Source organism: Ceratotherium simum, chromosome 35 (genome assembly GCF_057802395.1).
Source record: "Ceratotherium simum simum isolate JZ-2026a chromosome 35, ASM5780239v1, whole genome shotgun sequence".
Classification (NCBI taxonomy): Eukaryota; Metazoa; Chordata; class Mammalia; order Perissodactyla; family Rhinocerotidae; genus Ceratotherium; species Ceratotherium simum.
Window position 1 is genome coordinate 9,383,731 of NC_141934.1, and position 18,388 is coordinate 9,402,118.

An 18,388-nucleotide genomic window follows, 5' to 3' on the forward strand; every position below is an offset into this window, starting at 1 on the left:
AGATGTCTGGGCATTTCCCCCAGTGGCTGGGCATCTGGTCAGAGATGTGGGAGCCCCCTCTGCAAGGAGGAAGCAAGTAGAAGCAGGATGGGGGGCTAGACATAGCCAGACTTCCCAGGCTCTGATGGGGAAAGAGCTCCTCACCAGCCCCAGGGAGGGGGGATTCCAGCCTTGAAGAAGCTACAGGTGGAGACCCAGGCAGAAAACTCAGCTTTAGCAGTGATGAAAGTGGTGTCGACCAATTTTTAGATCTTTCAGCCTCGTTGGGACAAGGATTTGGGGCTGAGCTGCTGTGCCCCCGTGTGTGCTGTGCTCAGCACCCTCTCTCTGGCCCTCCCTCAGTGACGGCCGTTTGACATATTGTTTAGTGCTGGCCATCTACCCCTGTGGGCAGCAGGAAGGTGGGAGGGCTCCTCAGAGGCGACCGCAAGGCTGCGGGTCAGGGGCCATCCACTTCCCCTCAACCTTGAAGAGTCCCCTCTCCGGCCTCAGTGCTCTCTCTCAAATGGAGACACCAGGTTGAGCCTGTGGATTCAAGGATCACGCTCACGTAGGTACTAGCTTAGTGAAAAGCCCGGCATGTAGTAGGTTCTCAAGAAACGGTGTCTGCCTTTGATGGATGCGGAGCAGAGCGCCAGCGCAGTGCGGCGACTCGCCCAAGGTCACACAGCCGGGGCTGGACCCGACCCCGGGCGGCCTGACTCCGGCGGGCGGGCCGGGGTTTGTCTGGAGCCAGCTCGGGGGAGCGGTGTTTGGCGGAGCGGACGCGGACGTGGGCGGGAAGGGACTTCTATTTTGGAGCGGGTGAGAGGAGCACGGTTCGCCGAGGGGGCTGGGTCCCTCCCCGGGCTCCCTGCGCCCCACTCACCTTCTTGCGACCCTTCCCGGGAGGGGCGTCCTGGGCGGGTAGGGGGAGGTGGGGGCGGTGGGCGGGCGGTTACCTCATCGCTGCCTCCCCGAGGCTGCGCTCTCTCGCTCGCGCCGCCGGCTGGGGCGGCGACTCCGGGCGCTGGGGCGAGAGAAGGACGGAGGGACGGAGGCGCCGAGAGGCAGCGCCGCCCCCCGCGCCCCGCTCCGCTGCGGGACCCGCACGGCCAGGTCGGACCTCGGTGCTCCGCGCTGCCGGTGGCGCCTCCATCGCGCTGCGGGGCGGAGGCGGTGTCTGCGCGCCGCGCGCGGGTCTGTTCTGTCCAGAGCTTCGGCACCCGCCGGAGCCGCTCGTGCGTCCGCCGTCGCCTGCTCGGCTGTCTGTCTGCCCTCCCGCCGCCAGCTCCGTCCTCTGACCTGGCCTCTCCGGACCCCGGGTGCTCCGGGGGCCGATGAGGAGTGAGGCGGGGCTGGGGCGCACAGGGCAGGGCGCGCGTGGCGCACGGCGCGGCGCCGGCCCATGAGGCTTCCCAACGCGGGGCGCGGCAGCGCGCGCGGGCCATGGGGGGCAGCCTGCGGGTGGCCGTGCTGGGCGCCCCGGGCGTAGGCAAGACGGCCATCATCCGCCAGTTCCTGTTCGGTGACTACCCCGAGCGCCACCGGCCCACGGACGGGCCGCGCCTCTACCGGCCCGCGGTGCTGCTCGACGGCGCCGTCTACGACCTGAGCATCCGCGACGGCGACGGCGACGGCGCTGGCCCGGGTTTGAGCCCCGGGGGTCTAGAGGTAGCGGCTCCAGGGGCGGGCCGGGGCGTGTGACAGCGTGTGTGTGTGTGTGTGTGGGTGCTCGGTGCACACGTGTGTGTCGGCGTGGACGGCCCCGGGGTGCCCGACTGTGTTCATGCATTGAAGGGTGAATGTGTGTCCTGGGCTATGTGTGTCTCACCCCTTCTCGCCGGCCTGGAGGCTCCCAAGACCAGGCCCGAAGCCCGACGATTTTGCAAAGAGGCTTTTTCTCCCTGGCGTAAGTGCCTCTCTATTTGCCTGCCTCCGCTGGTGAGTCTGGATCAGGGCGAGGCGGAGCCTGGTGGCGCCTCCTGAGAGCGAGCCTTGTGTGCCCGGGGCCTTGGGCAGAGCCGCAGTGGGAGAGTCTAGGGCCAGACACAGGGGTGTACTTTCTAGGGGGGTCATTCTCTTCTCCTTCATTCCTGTGACCTGGAGCAAAGACTCGTTTAGTCATTTGTGCAAAGTCCAGAACAGACTTTGAATCCTTGGAGCTAGATGCCTCCAAGAGGTGAAGAGGAAAGAGCAGGCAGGATTCAGCAGGGCTTCCTGGAGGGAGTGGCATTTGGGCTGAACCTGGAAGGATGAGAGAAGTTTTGACTAAAAGCAGCAGCAGAAGCCTTCCTGGTGGAAAGAACAGCATGTACAGCTGCCAACAATCAGTGGTCCCTGAGAGCTGGGGGAACACGGGCCGGGTGCTTCGGAATAATCTTAAGGCAGTAATAACCAGCGAGGGCGTCTAGGGAGGGGAGGGGCCTGACCCGAGCTGAGCTGTGGAAAGCTGGGAGGAGGAGGAGGAGGAGGTGGAAGATAGGGGGTGGGCGGAGAGGAGACCGGGAGTTAAGGAGGGCTGGTGGCTGACCGGCTTCAGGCACCGCTTGTAAATTTTTGCCCAGACGCCCACGAGGGCAGTAGGGCCCAGGGAACTTGGGGGAGAGGGCGCACAGACGGGGATGCGGACGGCCGAGGCCTGAGGATGGAGTTCAGCGTCAAGGCCCCTGCAGAAGGTCAGGAGCGGGAGAGTGGGAAGGGGGCTCCGGCAAACCCCGGCCTCCCGCCCCCAGGAGTGGCCGGATCCTAAGGACTGGAGCTTGCAGGACACGGACGCCTTCGTGCTCGTCTACGACATCTGCAGCCCGGACAGTTTCGACTACGTGAAGGCGCTGCGGCAGCGAATCGCGGAGACCAGGTGGGGGCGCGGCCGGAGCTGTGTGTGGGGAAGGGGGTGAGCATTTGCCGGTCAGTCCGGGTCTTTGCCCGCGGGGAGTGGGCGGGCTCTTCCACCGTCGTGGGCCGGCTCTCAGGCCTGCCGGGCCAGGCCTTTGCCCATGGGAAGGTCTCCAGCTGTATCCGGTCTTTGGGACACACGGGTCTGGTGTTTGCTAGGGGTCTCTGGCCGCAGGAGGGGATGCTCCTGAGTGTCTGTACCCACTGGGGGGATTCAACGGTCGTGGGGTCCCGGCACCGCGGCCCTGATGCCCATCTGGCCCCCAGGCCGGCGGGCGCACCGGAGGCGCCCATCCTCGTGGTAGGCAACAAGCGGGACCGGCAGCGGCTGCGCTTCGGGCCTCGGCGCGCGCTGGCCGCCCTGGTGCGCAGAGGCTGGCGCTGCGGCTACCTCGAGTGCTCCGCCAAGTACAATTGGCACGTGCTGCGTCTCTTCCGCGAGCTGCTGCGCTGCGCTCTGGTGCGCGCGCGCCCTGCGCACCCGGCCTTGCGCCTGCAGGGGGCGCTGCATCCGGCGCGCTGCAGCCTCATGTGACCGAATTGGACGCCGCCGCCAATGGCGGAGGGGCCCTCACTTGCCTGGGACAACTAGGGACCCGGATTGGACGAGATTGCCCAACTCTCTCGGATTGGAGAGGACAGTCTCCCCCCTGATTGGATGAGGAAAGCTCCCACCCAGTCTCCTGGGCAACAGGCCTCTCTTTGAGCCTCATTGGACCCAGCCAGGCCCCAGGCCCCATTGGACAAGATCAGTCCTTTCTGGGACCTCATTGCGCCATGATCCCATTGGATGGAAGGGACTTGACTATGAATCTGATTGGAAACTCGCAGACGCTCCTGGAGTTTCACTGGACAAACTCTTAAGTCACACCTCTCAGGTGGTAATAAAGGAGGAAACAATTCACGTGCACCTGGCGTTTCTGGGCTGGGCCGGATAGTCTTAAACCTGGAGGTCAGAGCTGCCAGGCGTTGCGCCCTGTCAGTTAACTCCAGAACCCAACTTGTAGTGAGGGCCCCAGAAGGATGTGATGGCCCCAAGGCTGAGTCCCCAAGAAGCAGACACAAGTGGCTGAAACAATACTTTACTGTCAGGCTCTGCAGGGCCACAGGACCTCAGGAGGGGTCCTCACTGGGCTGGCCCAGCCTCCTCTAAGGCATTCAATAATATTAGTCATTAAATAGCAATGCTCATCCCCCAACCGGAATGTACAACAGAGGTCCCATTGTGCCATGTGGTCCCAAGGGGTCTGGTCCCATGAGGTCTGGTACCCGAGAGGCAGGGGGGGCTCCCTGATGCTGAGGGGTTAAGGCCACAAAGGAAAAGGAGAAAGAATGGGGACCTGGGGACAGCTGGGCTGGTCCATCACATCCAGGAATCCGGCTCAGCCCTTGGGCTGACTGAGTGCAGGGCATGCCAGGCCCTGGACTCTGTGGGTCCAGATGGGCGGCGGGGGCCCCGTGGCGTGGGAATGCGTGAGGGTTTTCGGTCTGGCTGTGTATCCATCCGGCCCCGAGCCCAGGTCCTCAGGGGTTCCAGGCCAGCCAGGGGGCTCCCAGGTGCATCTGGCGGGCCCCCTACACCAGGGCAGGGGCTGCCTTCATCAGAAGAGCTGGACAGGGCTGGGCCTCGGGGCCCGGGCAGCCCATTGGCCATCCGGCCAGAGTCCCCAGGTTGGCCACACTTGCCAGCCAGGACGCTGAGGGACGAAGAGGAGGAGCTGGAGGAACAGTAGGCCGAGTCAGGAGCTGGAGGGTCTGGGGCCCGAGCCGGGTCAGGGGCCGGTCCGGTGGGGGTCCCGCCAGTAGCAGCCTGCAGGGCTTGGGCATTGGCCAGGAACTCCTCTTCCAGGCGCCGGAACAGCTGCTGCTCCTGCTGCGGGTCAAGCTGCAGGGGTGTGCGGAAGACACTGGCCGGCGTGCTGCCCAACTCTGGACTGGGGCTGGAGACCCGGGGAGGCCGGGGGGCTGCAGGGCTGCGGGCACGGGGAGTCTGGGGGCTGCCTCTGCCCCGTGGCACCCACGAGTGCTGCCCATCTCGGTCCCTACGCACGAGCAGCACAGCCTGCTCCTCACGGCTCTGGCTCCGGGCCCGCCGGGCAGGGCTGGGCGCCGACAGCTGGGCTCCCCTGCCTCCTGAGGCCCCATGGGGCCGCCCCCGATCCAGCCGGTCTCGGGACTGGCTGCGCGGGGCGGGGGGCCGTCTCGGGGAGGCTGGGGTGCCTGTGGTCAGCCGCCGGCTGGGCCGCTCCCTCCGGGGGCCAGTGCCTGAGTCGTCACTGCGGGCACCAAGGGGGCCACTCTGGGCTGAGGAGGCGGAGGAGTCGCTGTCCCCGGAGTGGCGGCGGGAGCGGGGATGGGGGGGCAGCTGGTCCCGGGCCCTAGGGCAGGGGAACAAGAGAGAGGGATGGGGCACCATGGAGAGAGGACTGTTGTGCAGACAGAGCAGGGGGAGGAACGACCCAGCAGATCTGTGGTTGGTGAGGGGCCGGGAAGACACCTGTGGTACTGGTGGGGTGTTGGTGGGGGCTGTCAAGGGCTTCTGTCTGTCCTGGGAACTTCCAAAGAGAAGTAAGAGACTGCAGCAGCTTCTTGCGGCCAGCCTCCCCCCCACCCCAAGGCAGCGGAAGAAGTAAGGCCTCGCGGGCCCTAAGTGGCCCCTCCCCAGGCCTCCTGTTTCCTGGACAGGCCAGAGGGAAGCAGGGTTGGACTGGCCGCCACCCAGCCCCCAGGGCCCGCCCCAGCTGTGTTGTTCGTTTGGTTGGGTTGCCATGGAGATGGGAAGCCAGGCCTGCCCCCACCCACGGGAACTTTTCCCAGGGTGTGAGTCACTCTGGAGCACAGGCGCCTTTGTCATCCAGGCCAGGGCGGACACTCCTCACCCCCACCCTCTGGACCCCTCACCCCCATGTCCTCCCGCCTCTCACCTGAGCGGTGTCTCGAGCCCCTCCTTTGAGCTGCGTAAACTAATGGGTGTCACATCGGGCCGGGAGCCTCGGCGCTCACCCCCAGGGGCTGGGCTCCCAGCGCGGGAGCTGGGCGTGGGTGACACCCTCTGGGGGGAGAAGGTGCAGGCCCTCGGCTGGGGTGGGCGGTGGGCTGTGGGGAGAGAGGATGGGGGCGTGTGAGGGGGGAGCCACAGAGATGAGCCTCCCGCCCTCACCGTGGGCACTGACCCGAGGAGGAGCAGCGGCAGGGGTCGTGCTTGTCCAGGTAGTGCTCCAGCGTGTCCCAGCCGCCGCCCACGCGCACCATCACGTGGCTCCTCAGCACCTGTGGGAGCCGGCGTGGGCAGGTCACGGCCTGTCCCCTGGGGTGGCAGCCCACTCCCTGGGCAGGAGCAGCCCCTCCCTCTTACCCGCACAAAGATGAGCAAGCTGGAATCTCCCACGCGGTACTTCCCCTCCGAGACCTTGATCATGGGAAACTGGTCTGGACAGGTGCAGCAGCCTAAGATCTCCCTCACCTGAGGCCAGAGCGGAGAGGCCGGAGGTCAGGGGTCACGTCCCTCCTTCTGGGGCCTGATGTCAGCGGCTCCAGGATCAGGAGGAAGTAGGTCCTTCTGGGGAACGGGGGCATGGACTGTGTTGCCCCAGACGTGGGTGCAGCCTCTACACTTGACTTTTACCAGCTCTCCTTTCTCTCTGGCTATCAGGGGTCAGGAAACTGACCAGGAGAAGATGGTGGGGCTGTGGTCAGGCCAGGGCCTGGGACCCCAACGAGGCACATCCCGCAGCCCCTCAGCCTGGGGGAGCCCTGGAGCCTGTCACCCACTTCACAGACATGAAGGCCACAGGGAGGCCAGGTCCTGGGAGGAGGCAGGTCATGGACATGAGTGCTGGGGCCCACACCACACTGAGGCGGGGGTGCCACAGACACGGGGCACACGCACACACCAACACGCACACACAGGCCACCGCCCGGCGAGCACACGTCTACCCACACGCCCCCACCCCCGGCCCCGGCTGGAAGCTGCCAGGCTGGCTATGTGGGCGGCCCTGCCCACCTCCTCGCTCACAGCAGAACCAGAGGAAATGTGCAGGTGGAGCCTCGGGTGACCCTGGCCTGGGGCAGGGGTGGGGTGGCAGCCTCTGCCCACGGCCATGCAGCTCCCTCCCTCCAGGATGGGCACATTATAATCCTAACCTCCTGATAAGAAGGGAACTCTTGGCCTGGCTGCGGGAGTGTCAGGGACACCTAGGTCCTGGGAGGAGGAGGGAGCTGGGGGCATGGTCTGGCACCTCCTATGCGTAGAGCAGAACTAATCCTGCAGCTCCCAGCAGCAGCATCTCTGGGCTTGGCTTCCCAGATAAGTGATGAGGGCCCTGGGGAGCGGGAGGGGCCTGCAGAGCTTCCCTAGGCATTCACTGAGTTCCTACTGTGTACCAGGCACCTTGCCCAGGGCCAAGAGTCTCAGGCACCCACTCAGCCTCAAGCTCCGTGATGTTGTGGATGCAACTGTCTAGCGCTCTAGTGCAGGGAGGGCATACAAGAGGGGCTCCAATCATGCGCCCCCCCCCCCCCATGAAGGCATACACAGCACTTATCTGGCGCACGTTAGCACACAAAGGCAGGCGCGAGATAATTCAGTGGAAGCCCCGATTTTATCCCAGGCCCAGCTGGGCCTCTTCCTTATCTGGGCCTGCTCATCTCCTTGGGGCCAGGTATACACTTGGTGCTCAACATATGCAACCCTTTCCATGGGGCAGGCTAGCCTGCAGATACCCAGGTTCAGGGACCGGTTGCGGGCACCGGCTCTGTGTTTGGTCCCTGGCACACAGCACTGGGTGTGTGTAAGCAGGGGCCGCCAGGCGCGCGCACCCGTTGGAGAACTCACCAGCTCGTCGAGGTTGCGCAGGTCGCTGGGTGTCATGCGAGGCCCGCGGGTGGGAGCCCCCGGTGCAGTGCTGGTTTCGGCGGGGTCCTCAGCAGTGGGGGCGTTGGGGGCTGGGGGTGCAGCGCGCAGCTCCCGCTCGATCTCCTGTTCGAACTGCACGAGGCGAGGCGCGAGCAGGCCAAGGCGGGCCCCGCGCCGCGCCACCTCCAGCAGGCACAGCACCACACTCTTCTCGTTCTTTCGCAGCACCAGGTCCTCAGTCTCAAACATGAGCACTTCGGGCACACCCAGCTCCGTGCGGCACCAGCCGATGAAGGTGGCCACGTTGTCGCGGGCCATGAAGGAGCCGGGCGCCACGCTCTGCGCCTGGAAGGCCACACCACGGGCCGGGCGGACAGCTGCCAAAGCGCGGGCGGCCTCCGTGACAGCGTTGGCATGTCGGCACAGGGTGGTGCCTGTGGCTAGCCCCATCAGGAAGCCATCGCCGCCACTGGGCAGACCCAGGCCGTACAGGGCGTTGAGCCACTCGGCCAGGTCCTCCTTCATGGCCTCCACGTAGGCCTCACTTGAACGGAACGGCCGCACACTCTTGGCTGCAGAGCCCGCGATGCCCGCCACTGGGTCCGCCATGCCCGGGCCAGCCGAGTCACTGTGGGCAGGGACACAGGTCAGACTGGTGTGAAGGCCCCGCAAGCGCGCCGTACAGACTAAGCCGTTGGCCACCTGCACCCACCTGTCATCTCAGGCCAAATGCCTGGGTTTGAGTGCTGGCTATGAGAAACTTCTCTGTACCTCAGTTTCCTCGTCTGCGAAATGGGTACAATATTAACTTCCTCATAGGACCTAATGGGATAATTTTTATAAATGACTTAGTGTCCATAAGCGTTTGCTGTTTGGCTCTTTTGGGGGGATATTGGGGGACTTGGCTGAGTCCTCCCTCCCAGGCAGGGAGGCCCCCATCTTCATTGCCCTGTGTAGATGCCCTGTAGTTGAAGAGCTGAGCTCTAGAAGATGACGCCTACAGCCGTGGGCTCACAGGTGACAGGAGAGGAACCCAGGTCCCGACCTCAGGGAGGGGTTAGTTCCATTGCTCAGGGCTGCTGCGGATCCCACCTCTTCCCTCCCCCGGGAAGGTCCCGGGTCCTCCCTCAGCACCCCCCTAACCTAAGGACTGTGTCATTGTAACAACGGCATAGCAGTAATAGTAACCGTAACCGTAATGACCGTGGCCAGGGCGGAGCGCGCAGTGATATTATCTCCATTTTACAGATGAGGAAACTGAGGCGCAGAGAGGCTGAGAGCTCACTCAAGGTCGCAGAGCAGTGGGTGCCGGAGCCGGGCCGCGTTGCTGATCCGTGATCCGGCAGCCCGCTGGCGGGGCCCAGGCCCCGCCTCCTCCTCCGAGCCTCCCTAGATCCCCAGGCCGGGACTCAGAACGGCCTCCGCCAGCCCCTGCTGTCCTCCGTCTTCAGCCCAGAGAGGGAGCGGGGCCGTCCAAGGTCACACAGCCCGAGGAATAGAGGCCGCAGCCGCCAGGACCCATCAGTGCGCGCTGGGCAGGGGGTGCTAGGGGTCCCCACGCTCACCTGGCTCATCCCGCGGCCTCGGGGAGCATCGCCCCGGTTGGGGCCGGAGCCGGGCCGGGGCCGCCGCCCGAGCCACCGCGGATCCCGGTCCGCGCCGCGGCCTCCGCGCCCGCCGTCTCCGCCCCGCCTCCCTGGAATTCGGATCCGGCCTGGAGGGGGCGGGCGGGGCCGCGCTCTTAAAGGGGCCGCGCCGTTCCCGGGCTGGCAGGGCGGGCTGGGGGAGGAGCTGCAGTCTCCCGACTGGGGCGGGCCCGGAGCCAGGCGACCCTACCAGCCAGGACGGCCATCCCACCCAAGCTAGTTCCCACGATCCCTCCCACCCTCCTTGTTCTCTTGGGGAGAGGTTTGGGAGCTTTTAATTGCACCCCCTGCCCCAATAGTGGCCTCCCTGGGGGGGCCGCACGGCCCATTCCCAAGACCAACTCAGGAAGCGATAGGGGCCGGAGGCTGCAAAGTCACCTCCGGCCGGAGTAAACCTCTCTAGGTCAGATAAATGAGGCCGCCCACCCTCGGATGACCAGCTTCCTACCCGCAGGGCCAGCCTCCGAGAGGGGGAGGATGGCCCCCGTTTTCCCACTCCGTGTCCGACTGCTCACTGAATACTCATTTTTAACTCATGAGTTAGGGGAACCCGTTTCTCGGATGAGGACACTGAGGCTCAGAGGGGTAGGCAGGTGGCTAAGGCCCGCATATCTGACGCCGCTTCCCCTACCCTGCGGGCAGGGGAGAGGCCGGTCCCTGACCTCCTCTGGCTGCCCGGCTGGGCACAGAATAAAGGGGAGAAGAACCAGAGGGATGAGAGGCAGCCTGGGGCGGCCTGGCTCTGGAGGGTTAACCCCCGGCTGGTTTCTTTTCAAACTAGAGAGGAGGGACCTGGCCGGGATCAGCGGGAAATCCTGCCCCCTGCTGCTGCTGCTGGCCCGTCGGGGACGCCAGGACTGGCTGGGTGACAGCCTTGCTGGCCAGAGGAGGCCAGACTGGGGAGAAGCACCACCAACAGTAGCCAATGTTCAGAGCTTTAATAAAGCTCCTACTGTGGCCAGGCCTGCTCTGTGCCCTTGACCTGAAGGAAATGGTGAGTCACCCCTAGGAGGGACACTTTTATGGCCAAACTAGGGCTCAGTCAGGAGAGCAGCTGATGAGTTTGAACGTAACTGTTATGAAAATACCCTCATTCAAGGACCAGGGGCATTTGTCGAGTACCTACTGTATGCTAGACCTCCTCGTCTTACTGAATCCTCATGACCTTTCAAAAGGGGGGTGCTCCCCCCAATGCCCTGGACACCCAGGTGGTGCAGGTCCTGCTCTGCCCTCTCCTCCAGCCCCCTCCCCCCACCGCGGAGTGAGGAAGGCCTGTAACCAGTCATAATAATGGCTGACAGTTATGTGGCACCTACTGTGTGCTGAGTCTCTTGGCGCTGGAAACCAAGAGCAAAAAGCAGAGAATGAAACAGAGCCAGCTCAGGGCTGCCAGTCTAGCAGGGAGGCGGCCCCTGGGCTGAAACAGGGATGAGGTGCTGGGGAGAACGGACGGATGGAGCCAGGTGAGAGGCAGCAGGAGTTGGGGTGGGATGGGCCTGCAATTGAAAATCCGTGGTTGGGAAAGGAGGTGAGGGAGGCAGCCGTGTGATATCAGGTGGGTGTTTCAGGCAGAGGGAGCAGCCAGGGCATGTTCGGCAGGTGGGCAGGTGCATGGTGTGTTCAAGAAAGAGTGAGGAGGCCCGTGAGGCTGGAGTGGAGGGAGATCTAGGGAGGGATGAGGATAGATTGGGGGCAGATCAAGTAGGGCTTTGTGGGCCATGCCTCTTTTGAAGGACGTGGGAGCCATGGAGGGATTTAGAGCAGGGGAGGGGTGTGGCCTGACTTAGGTCTTAACAGGTTCCCTGTGGCTCTGTGGTGGGCAGGGCAGGAGCCCCAGAGGAAGCCAGGTGGTGCCAATGGGGATGGTGAGAGGGGGATGGATTCTGGCTGTTTGATAGGATGTGCTGGTGACTTAGGTGTAAATGTGAGGACAGAGTCAAGAAGGACTTGCAGGTTTGGTACTGCCAATATCTGAGGAGGAAAGGACTGCTGGAGATGGGTCGGGGGAAAGATCAGAGTGTGGATACTAAGTAATTTAATCCTCAAAATAATCCTATGAGGTATGAAGCTTTTATGTGTTCTCATTTTATAATTTGGGGAAACTGAGGCCCAGAATGGGCAAGGAATGTGTGGGGTCAGCAGCCGTGCTGGAATTTGACTCCTGTTCTGGACATAGGAGAGGTCGGACTGCACCCAGACTGAACCCTGCTGTTGGTCATTGGGCGAGATGGTTAAGCCCCCGAGCCTCAGTTGCACCATCTGTAAAATGGGGCAATAGTAGTAGTCACGTCATAGACTTGTGAAAAATGATAGCATTACTCAGCTCAGTGTAGCTGGGATGTGTGTCCACTACTCCTCTGAGGAGGAGGGAACCAGAGGAGGACTTGCTTCTCCCTACCTCCAGTCCCCTGAGCTGTGGCCTGCCATCACAGAGGCCCACGCTGACCATAGACTCTACCATTGTGGTTCTAGGACATGTGGCAGATGTGGTGCCAACTGGTGTGGCCACACCCCTGGCTTTGACCCTGTCTGTTGTGTGGTAACCTCTCCTGTTCCTTGCAGGACCTAGGGAAGCCACATAAACTGCTGGAGGGACAAGAGGTTTGGCTATGGTTGTCCTGAGCCCATCCCCGCAGGCCCTGGAGGCCACCTTGGTGTACAGAATGCTGTGGCTCCACTGCAGGCTTGGTCTTGCCCTTGGCCAGTGGGCACATGGCCGGATTTCATGCCCCCACTGCTGGGTGCCAGGGAGCAGCCTGCCCGGCCTTGGTTGCAGCTGGAGGTCGGATGATGGCCGTGGAGTGTTCAAGTGAAGCCCTCACTGGCAGGACCCGGCCCTGGCACTGGGCAGCTCTGGTGCTGGTTGGGTCCACTCAAAGCTCTCTAGGCTAGACAGAGCCTGTGAGCACAGCCTAGGAGGAGTGAGTGACCCGCAGGGGGCTTTAGGCTGCTCTGTCCAGATGTGGGTCCAACCAGGATGACTGCTCCTGCCCTGCCTGTGGACAAGTGACCCCAAGCTTCCCTGAGCTGCCTCCTCTGCCCTCCATGAGAGAAGCAGAATCAGACAGCCCGAGGGCCTGCTTTCCAACCTGCCCCCATCACACTGTGCTCACTGCCCTGTACCCAGCAGCTCTGTCAGGGGGGCAGGCTGGGGCAGCTCGAGAGCCAGCTGTTGGGCCCGGTGTCTGGGAGATTGGCTCCCAGTTGCATTGGCCTTGGCCAATGTCCTTGGCCCCACAGCCGCGGCAGCCCTGGAGCCCCACGTTCCTTCCTGTGGAGCAGGTGAGCCACTCGCTGTGGGCCTTTGTCCACGTGTGGGGCAGAGATCAGTCTCCCCATGGACCCCACAGCCCTTGCCCAGGCCGGCTGAGTGTGGCCTAGTGGGACCACGAGGCTCAGTTGGACATTTTGATTCTAAGTGTGACTGACCAGGAGCTCTTGGAGAGTTTGGAGCAGGGTGTGGGACCGAAGCAAGACTTTTTCTCTGACTTGTCCCTCCCACCTCTCCTGCTCCCCTCTGCCCCTGCCCATCCTCCACCTCCTCCTCCTCCCCACTGACCAGCCTTGTGCAGCCCTTCGAGACTGGGCTGGGCTGCCCGAGGGCATCTGAGGTCATTGCAGTCCAGACGTTTCTTTTGGCTGAGAGAAATTGGTCGGCCTGACATAAATGCCTCCATCCTAGGCCTAGGCCCCCAGGACCTGAATGCCTCTTGCAGGACTATTGAGCGCTGCTGACAAACCCCTCTCTAGGCAGAGACATGGGGCTTCTCCTGGGGCAGCCTCCAGCTCCAGGCAGGAGACAGGCAATGCCTGTCACATGCGATGGTTGTCTGTGCAGCAGCTTCCAGGAAGGGCCACTTGTTGTCCCTTAGCACCAGCTGCGGGCCTGGGAGGTGGCTGATCTGTAAGCTCCCCAGCCTTTCAGAAATAAGATGTGTGGGGAGGCAAGAGGGTGAGAGCATGGGAGGGAGGGAGAGGGCCCTCAACTCTCACCTCGGCCGCACAATGGCGAGCCCCACTCCTCATCTGAGGAACAGGGTATACTGTCCACCTCGAAGGGTTAGTAGGAATTAAACATGTCGGAGCAGTGCTTGGCACCATACAGGAGCCCAGTGATGTCGTGGTTAAGTCTGGGCCTCAGGGGTGTGAACACTGGCTCTGACACTTCTGACACCCGCCAAGGCTGAGGAGGGCGCGTCCTTGGCCCTTTGGAGGAACAGCACTGGCCCGTGTGGCTGGACTGCATTGAGCAAGGCAGAGCAGGGCAGCTGAGGTCACAGGGGCCCATGGGGGCCAGATCTCCTAGGGCCTTGTGGTCATGGCAAGCGTGGTGGGAGCCCCTAAAGGGTTTAGAGAATCGACTTAACAGTGTCAAGAAGTCACTCTGGCTTCTGTGGGGAAAGGGCTATGGGGGGGGGGGTACCGAGGGAAGCAGGGAGCCCCAGAAGCAGCCAGGTGGCCTGAGCCGTGGTGGAGGGGGAGGCGCAGGCATGATGGTTGGGCTGGGGCGAGTACGAGAGAACAAGGAATCGAGGACTCCAAGGTTCCGTTTGCTGAGATGGGGTGCAGGGAGGAGTGGGACAGGATCCAGCCCTGCTTTAAGCCCATCAGACACCCAGGAGGAGCTGGCACTTGGGAGAAGGGGGGCGATGTCAGCAGTATGGAGGGTGGGAGATCAGCCAGGCGGGGAGGGGGTTAGAGGAGCTCTAACACCAGCCTGAGGGCTCTCCTACATTTAGAGGAGGGGGCAGCAAAGGAGATCGGAGAACTGAGAAGGAACCACCATTGATTTGGCAACATGGAGGCAAGACTGATTGGAAGTGGGTTCTTGAAAGGGAGAGGACATGGAAACAAAGGAAACAGAAAAATGGTCTGGTGGCTGGAGGAGAATAATGAAGGGGTAAGGGAGGGTTTCCCAAAGCGGGGAGAGCAACGTATATTCACACAGGAAACGACCTGGCAACACAGAAAAAAAAGGAACCTGGGACCACAGAGATGTATGTTAAACATACGTGCAGGAGGGGTGCAGTGAGCGCTGAGGACCCCTCCCCGTCCACCGGCAGAGACAGGCCAGTGATGCAAACCCTGTGCCGGCAGGGCCACCGTGAGCCGTGAGGGATGCACCAGGTCCTCAGATGCTTCCCAGGGCCCTGCTGCCACCGGGCAGGGGATGGAAGGGAAGTAATTTCTTCCAAATTTTCTCACGCCTTCCCTTGGCTAAAGGTGACAATTTCTCCTGGAACCTTTGGACACTAGCCGGTGTTTTTTTTTTTTTTTTTTTTTTAAAGATTTTATTTATTCATTTTTTTTCCCCCCAAAGCCCCAGTAGATAGTTGTATGTCATAGGTTCACATCCTTCTAGTTGCTGTACGTGGGACTCGGCCTCGCGTTGGACGGAGAAGTGGTGCCTTGGGGCGTGCCTGGGATCCGAACCCGGGCCGCCAGCATCAGAGCACACGCCCTTAACCGCTAAGCCACGGAGCCGGCCCTAGCCGGTGTTTTTTGACTGGGGTGATGTGTTGAGGCCCGAGTTTGTTTCTTGACCGTCTGGTGATGAACTTCTTTATTCTTGGACTGAGTTTACAGTGCTTACTTGGAAAACCCCTTTCCCCAGGCAGGCATCTTTGAATGACTGCTGTCACCCCTGCATGGGAAGGCATCAAGACTTAAATCTTGGGGCAGGCCCAGTGGCACAGTGGTTAAGTTCGCAGGTTTGGATCCAGGGTGTGGACCTACACACCGCTCATCAAGCTCTGCTGTGGTGGTGTCTCACATACAAAGTAGAGGAGGACTGGCACAGCTGTTAGCTCAGCAACAGTCTTCCTCAAGCAAAGAGGAGGAGATTGGCAACAGACATTAGCTCAGGGCCAATCTTCCTCATCAAAAAAAAAAGACTTAAATCTACTGGCCTGGATCTAAAACAAACACTTGTCTCTTCTTGGACTTGCATAAACATAAGACTGACCAAAAAGGCCAACAGGTGAAGGGTCTGTGGCCCTTCTCATTTTCTTCCCAACAATTTTAGGAACGTGCCCATCTGACCTTGCACAAGGCAACCAGGGAGATCTTAACAGTAGCCTCCATTTTAGTATTAGGCTGTTTATCAAATTTTAGAACACTGACCCTGTAACATCAAGGAAGCTTCAGGGGCCAGCCCCGTGGCTTAGCGGTTAAGTGTGTGTGCTCTGCTACTGGTGGCCCGGGTTCGGATCCCAGGTGCGCACCCACGCACCGCTTCTCCAGCTATGCTGAGGCCGCGTCCCACATACAGCAACTGGAAGGATGTGCAACTGTCATACAACTATCTACTGGGGCTTTGGGGAAAAAACAGGAGGAGGATTGGCAATAGATGTTAGCTCAGAGCTGGTCTTCCTCAGCAAAAGAGGAGGATTAGCATGGATGTTAGCTCAGGGCTGATCTTCCTCACAAAAAATAAAAAAAATAAATAAGGAAGCTTCAATATCACTGAGTAGGAAGTGAAAATAAAAATGGTTCCCCTTTCAGCTGTCACTGAGGCTGACCTTTGTTCTGACGCGTGTGGAACCTGACTCCAAACGCCCACCAAACTGCACTGCCGCTGGAGAGTGGCATTCAGAGGCTGGCATGAACTGAAGGGGCTTCAGAGGGCAATAAGCCATGGTGACAGATCCTCCCCACACATCCCTCCTTGCTGCAAATTGAACAGACCTGGGCTATGACGTCCCCACGTCTCGAGACATGGCTCAGGGTCAAAGTGACACTCCAATCCCCTTTTCCTTGCTGGCAGCTCCGTGACCAACGCTGGGCATTCCCGCTTTGTTTTCACATCACTACCGTTTCAGATTTCCCCTCTCGACACTTGAACAAGCCTTTATCTGGGGCATGCTCCAGGCAGACATGCAGCGACTGCGGAACAGAGGCTGAGAAGGATGACTGTTTATAAACATTTGGAATTTTATTTAAAAAAAAAAAAAAATCACAACCATGAACATTGTTACAGTTAGAGGCCCTCTTGGTTCTCCACAACGATACTGAGCATGCTCACAAGGGATTCCCATTGTTAAGTCTTAGTTAAACAACCATCTTTAAATGAAGGAAAAAAAAACTCGGCACACTACCATTTAACTTGCTTTAATGTTTCTTCACAAATGGTGAAAAATACTAAAGTACAGACAAGGAATAATCATAATGTTGTGGCCAACATTATAAATATGGAATTATAAATTTAAAACATTTTCTGGTTTAAAAAATAAATCTGGTAGTCAATGCAGCTCTGCGGGGTCTCTGCGTCTAGTAGGGCCGGTCTCTGCGTTCCTGACGGTGCTCGCCTCTGCAAGGCAAAAGGGAGAAACGGGCGATGGGGTAAAGGGAAGGAAGCCCTTCCACAGCCCTGAGGCCTGGGCTGAGCCTCCTGCCTCCTCGTAACAGGGCGGGACTCGACCCAGGCAAAGATGGGCAGGGGCTGCCCCCTCGATGGCGCCCTGGAGCCCGCAGCTGGTTTTCACCCTCACATACTTATCCATTTTGCCAGGTCCTCCACGCCCGCCTCTTCTTCCTCCCATCTGTTCCATCAAAGGGCCAGGGGGCCCCCCGGGGCCACCTCGTCTTCCTCCACCAAAGCCACCTCGGTCCATGCCCCGGCCACCACGGAAGCCACCTCTGTCTCCACCACGGCCACCTCTGAACATTCCACCGGGACCACCGCGGTCCATGAGACCACCTCTTCCTCCCCGCATGCCACCAGGGCCACCTCTGCCACGGTCACCACCTAAGGTAAGGGAAAAGATGGGAGAGAACAGATCAGTGGCAAGAAAAAAAGAAGGGGTGGATGCAGAGGCTGCTCAGGATCTGCTGCCTTCTCCCAGAGCAGAAACAAAGCAAACTGTTTCCTTGATGCCAACATCTGGGTTACCATTTAGAACAGCTGACAGAAATATAATGAAAAGAGCCCCAGTGCTAGGGCTGCACTTACTGAAACCACTGATCTGGTTCTTAGCAGTGGGCAGCTAGAGTTTACCAAGCCCATCAAGTTAACAACAGAGGTTTAGTACCAAGAAGCTGAGGGAATGCTCACAAAACCTGTACCTACCTGGGGGTGGAAAGGGTGGCGGGAGGAAGCCTTCAGGCTTTGGGGCCTTACACTGGTTGCATTCCGTTCTCCAGGCGAAGTTCTGGTTTCCACACCCCCTGCGTAAAATTATATCACAACAGAAATCACCAATTGAACTAAGGAACTTGAATAAGCAAAGGCGACATGAGCAGGCACACACTGCACTCCACCACCACAAACACTGGGTCCTGGCTCAAACCATTAAGAGAATCTGTCTACAGAAAATGGCTTGAGAGCCACAGCCTCAGGCAGCAATGCACTCATAGGACCAGCGTCTGATCCAGCAAAATGTCTGTACAACCATGTACTTGTGGACCCTAGGAGTCCAGTGGAACCATGCCCTTCTTCAGAAGGCTCTGAAGCAACTGCTGAAGGACTGATTAGGCCACCTACCCCACAACAGAGCAATGAGGGTCATCATTATGCTCCTCTAGACAAAGAGAATCCAGCAGTCCTCCTCTCCCGAGTGGGAATGGGGTGACATGTAAGGTATCAATTTGCCAAGAGAAGTACATACGGATTGGGGCACTGCCAGTCTCCAGCTCGGTGCTGGACGTTTCCTCCTCCGGATGGGTTCCCTCGGGAACCCCGGGGCCCTCTTGGGGGGAAGCCTCCTCTGTCTCCTCCACGGCCTCCCATGCGACCCATGGGACCTCCAGGACCTCCTGGGCCGCCTGGACCTACAATAAGAAAAAAAAAAAATCTCTTTATAGCACCAGATTCGCTACAGGGAAATATATATCACTAAAATCACAGTTGTCACTGACCCATCACCTGCCCCATACTTTTCCACAGGTCCCAGGGCCTAACTCTGTGCTTTCCACGTACCTTCCTTCAGTTCGTTCCCACAACAACTGTCTGAGGGCAGGCATTTTCATACAGATAAGAAACCAAAGCAGAATAAATAAATGGCAGCCCCAG

The 18,388-nt window shown here is 60.4% G+C and overlaps 3 protein-coding genes across 6 annotated transcripts in view; 1 reads left to right on the plus strand and 2 right to left on the minus strand.

The window, feature by feature from the left end:
* Positions 1–1,023: 1,023 nt before the first annotated feature.
* RASL10A (RAS like family 10 member A) lies at positions 1,024–3,777 on the plus strand. Its single transcript, XM_004429820.3, has 3 exons — positions 1,024–1,653; positions 2,715–2,839; positions 3,145–3,777. Exons 1-3 carry the CDS (start codon positions 1,429–1,431, stop codon positions 3,410–3,412), a joined length of 618 nt encoding a protein of 205 aa, XP_004429877.1. The 5' UTR covers positions 1,024–1,428; the 3' UTR covers positions 3,413–3,777.
* Positions 3,778–3,943: 166 nt separating this feature from the next.
* GAS2L1 (growth arrest specific 2 like 1) lies at positions 3,944–9,426 on the minus strand. Of its 3 annotated transcripts, none has more exons than XM_087423996.1 (7): positions 9,298–9,420; positions 8,445–8,517; positions 7,712–8,360; positions 6,233–6,340; positions 6,051–6,147; positions 5,802–5,973; positions 3,944–5,255 (listed from the first exon to the last, which is right to left on the minus strand). In XM_087423996.1, exons 3-7 carry the CDS (start codon positions 8,339–8,341, stop codon positions 4,241–4,243), a joined length of 2,022 nt encoding a protein of 673 aa, XP_087280122.1. In that variant the 5' UTR covers positions 8,342–8,360; positions 8,445–8,517; positions 9,298–9,420; the 3' UTR covers positions 3,944–4,240. The 3 variants fall into 3 exon arrangements, with proteins under 3 accessions (XP_087280122.1, XP_087280121.1, XP_087280120.1); XM_087423995.1 differs by having other exon boundaries at positions 8,445–8,554; XM_087423994.1 differs by lacking the exon at positions 8,445–8,517 and having other exon boundaries at positions 9,298–9,426.
* A 7,046-nt stretch (positions 9,427–16,472) lies between these two features.
* EWSR1 (EWS RNA binding protein 1) overlaps positions 16,473–18,388 on the minus strand; it is a 28,730-nt gene continuing 26,814 nt past the window's right edge. For both annotated transcript variants that reach the window (XM_014787016.2, XM_004429826.3), the window contains exons 14-17: positions 17,985–18,147; positions 17,447–17,544; positions 16,873–17,125; positions 16,473–16,687 (exon numbers count right to left, since the gene is read on the minus strand). In XM_014787016.2, coding sequence (XP_014642502.1) covers positions 16,648–16,687; positions 16,873–17,125; positions 17,447–17,544; positions 17,985–18,147 — 554 coding nt within the window. In that variant the 3' untranslated portion in view covers positions 16,473–16,647. The remainder of the gene's footprint in view (positions 16,688–16,872; positions 17,126–17,446; positions 17,545–17,984; positions 18,148–18,388) is intronic.

Coding starts and splice junctions, on each gene's coding strand:
- GAS2L1 (XM_087423994.1), bottom strand. CDS start 8,341: ATGGCGGACCCAGTGGCGGGCATCGCGGGCTCTGCAGCCAAGAGTGTG. Junction 6,341..7,711: donor TGCGCAACCTCGACGAGCTG/GTGAGTTCTCCA, acceptor CTCTGGCCTCAG/GTGAGGGAGATCTTAGGCTG. Junction 5,256..5,801: donor GGGCTCGAGACACCGCTCAG/GTGAGAGGCGGG, acceptor CCCCTGCCCTAG/GGCCCGGGACCAGCTGCCCC.
- RASL10A (XM_004429820.3), top strand. CDS start 1,429: ATGGGGGGCAGCCTGCGGGTGGCCGTGCTGGGCGCCCCGGGCGTAGGC. Junction 1,654..2,714: donor TGAGCCCCGGGGGTCTAGAG/GTAGCGGCTCCA, acceptor TCCCGCCCCCAG/GAGTGGCCGGATCCTAAGGA. Junction 2,840..3,144: donor CAGCGAATCGCGGAGACCAG/GTGGGGGCGCGG, acceptor TCTGGCCCCCAG/GCCGGCGGGCGCACCGGAGG.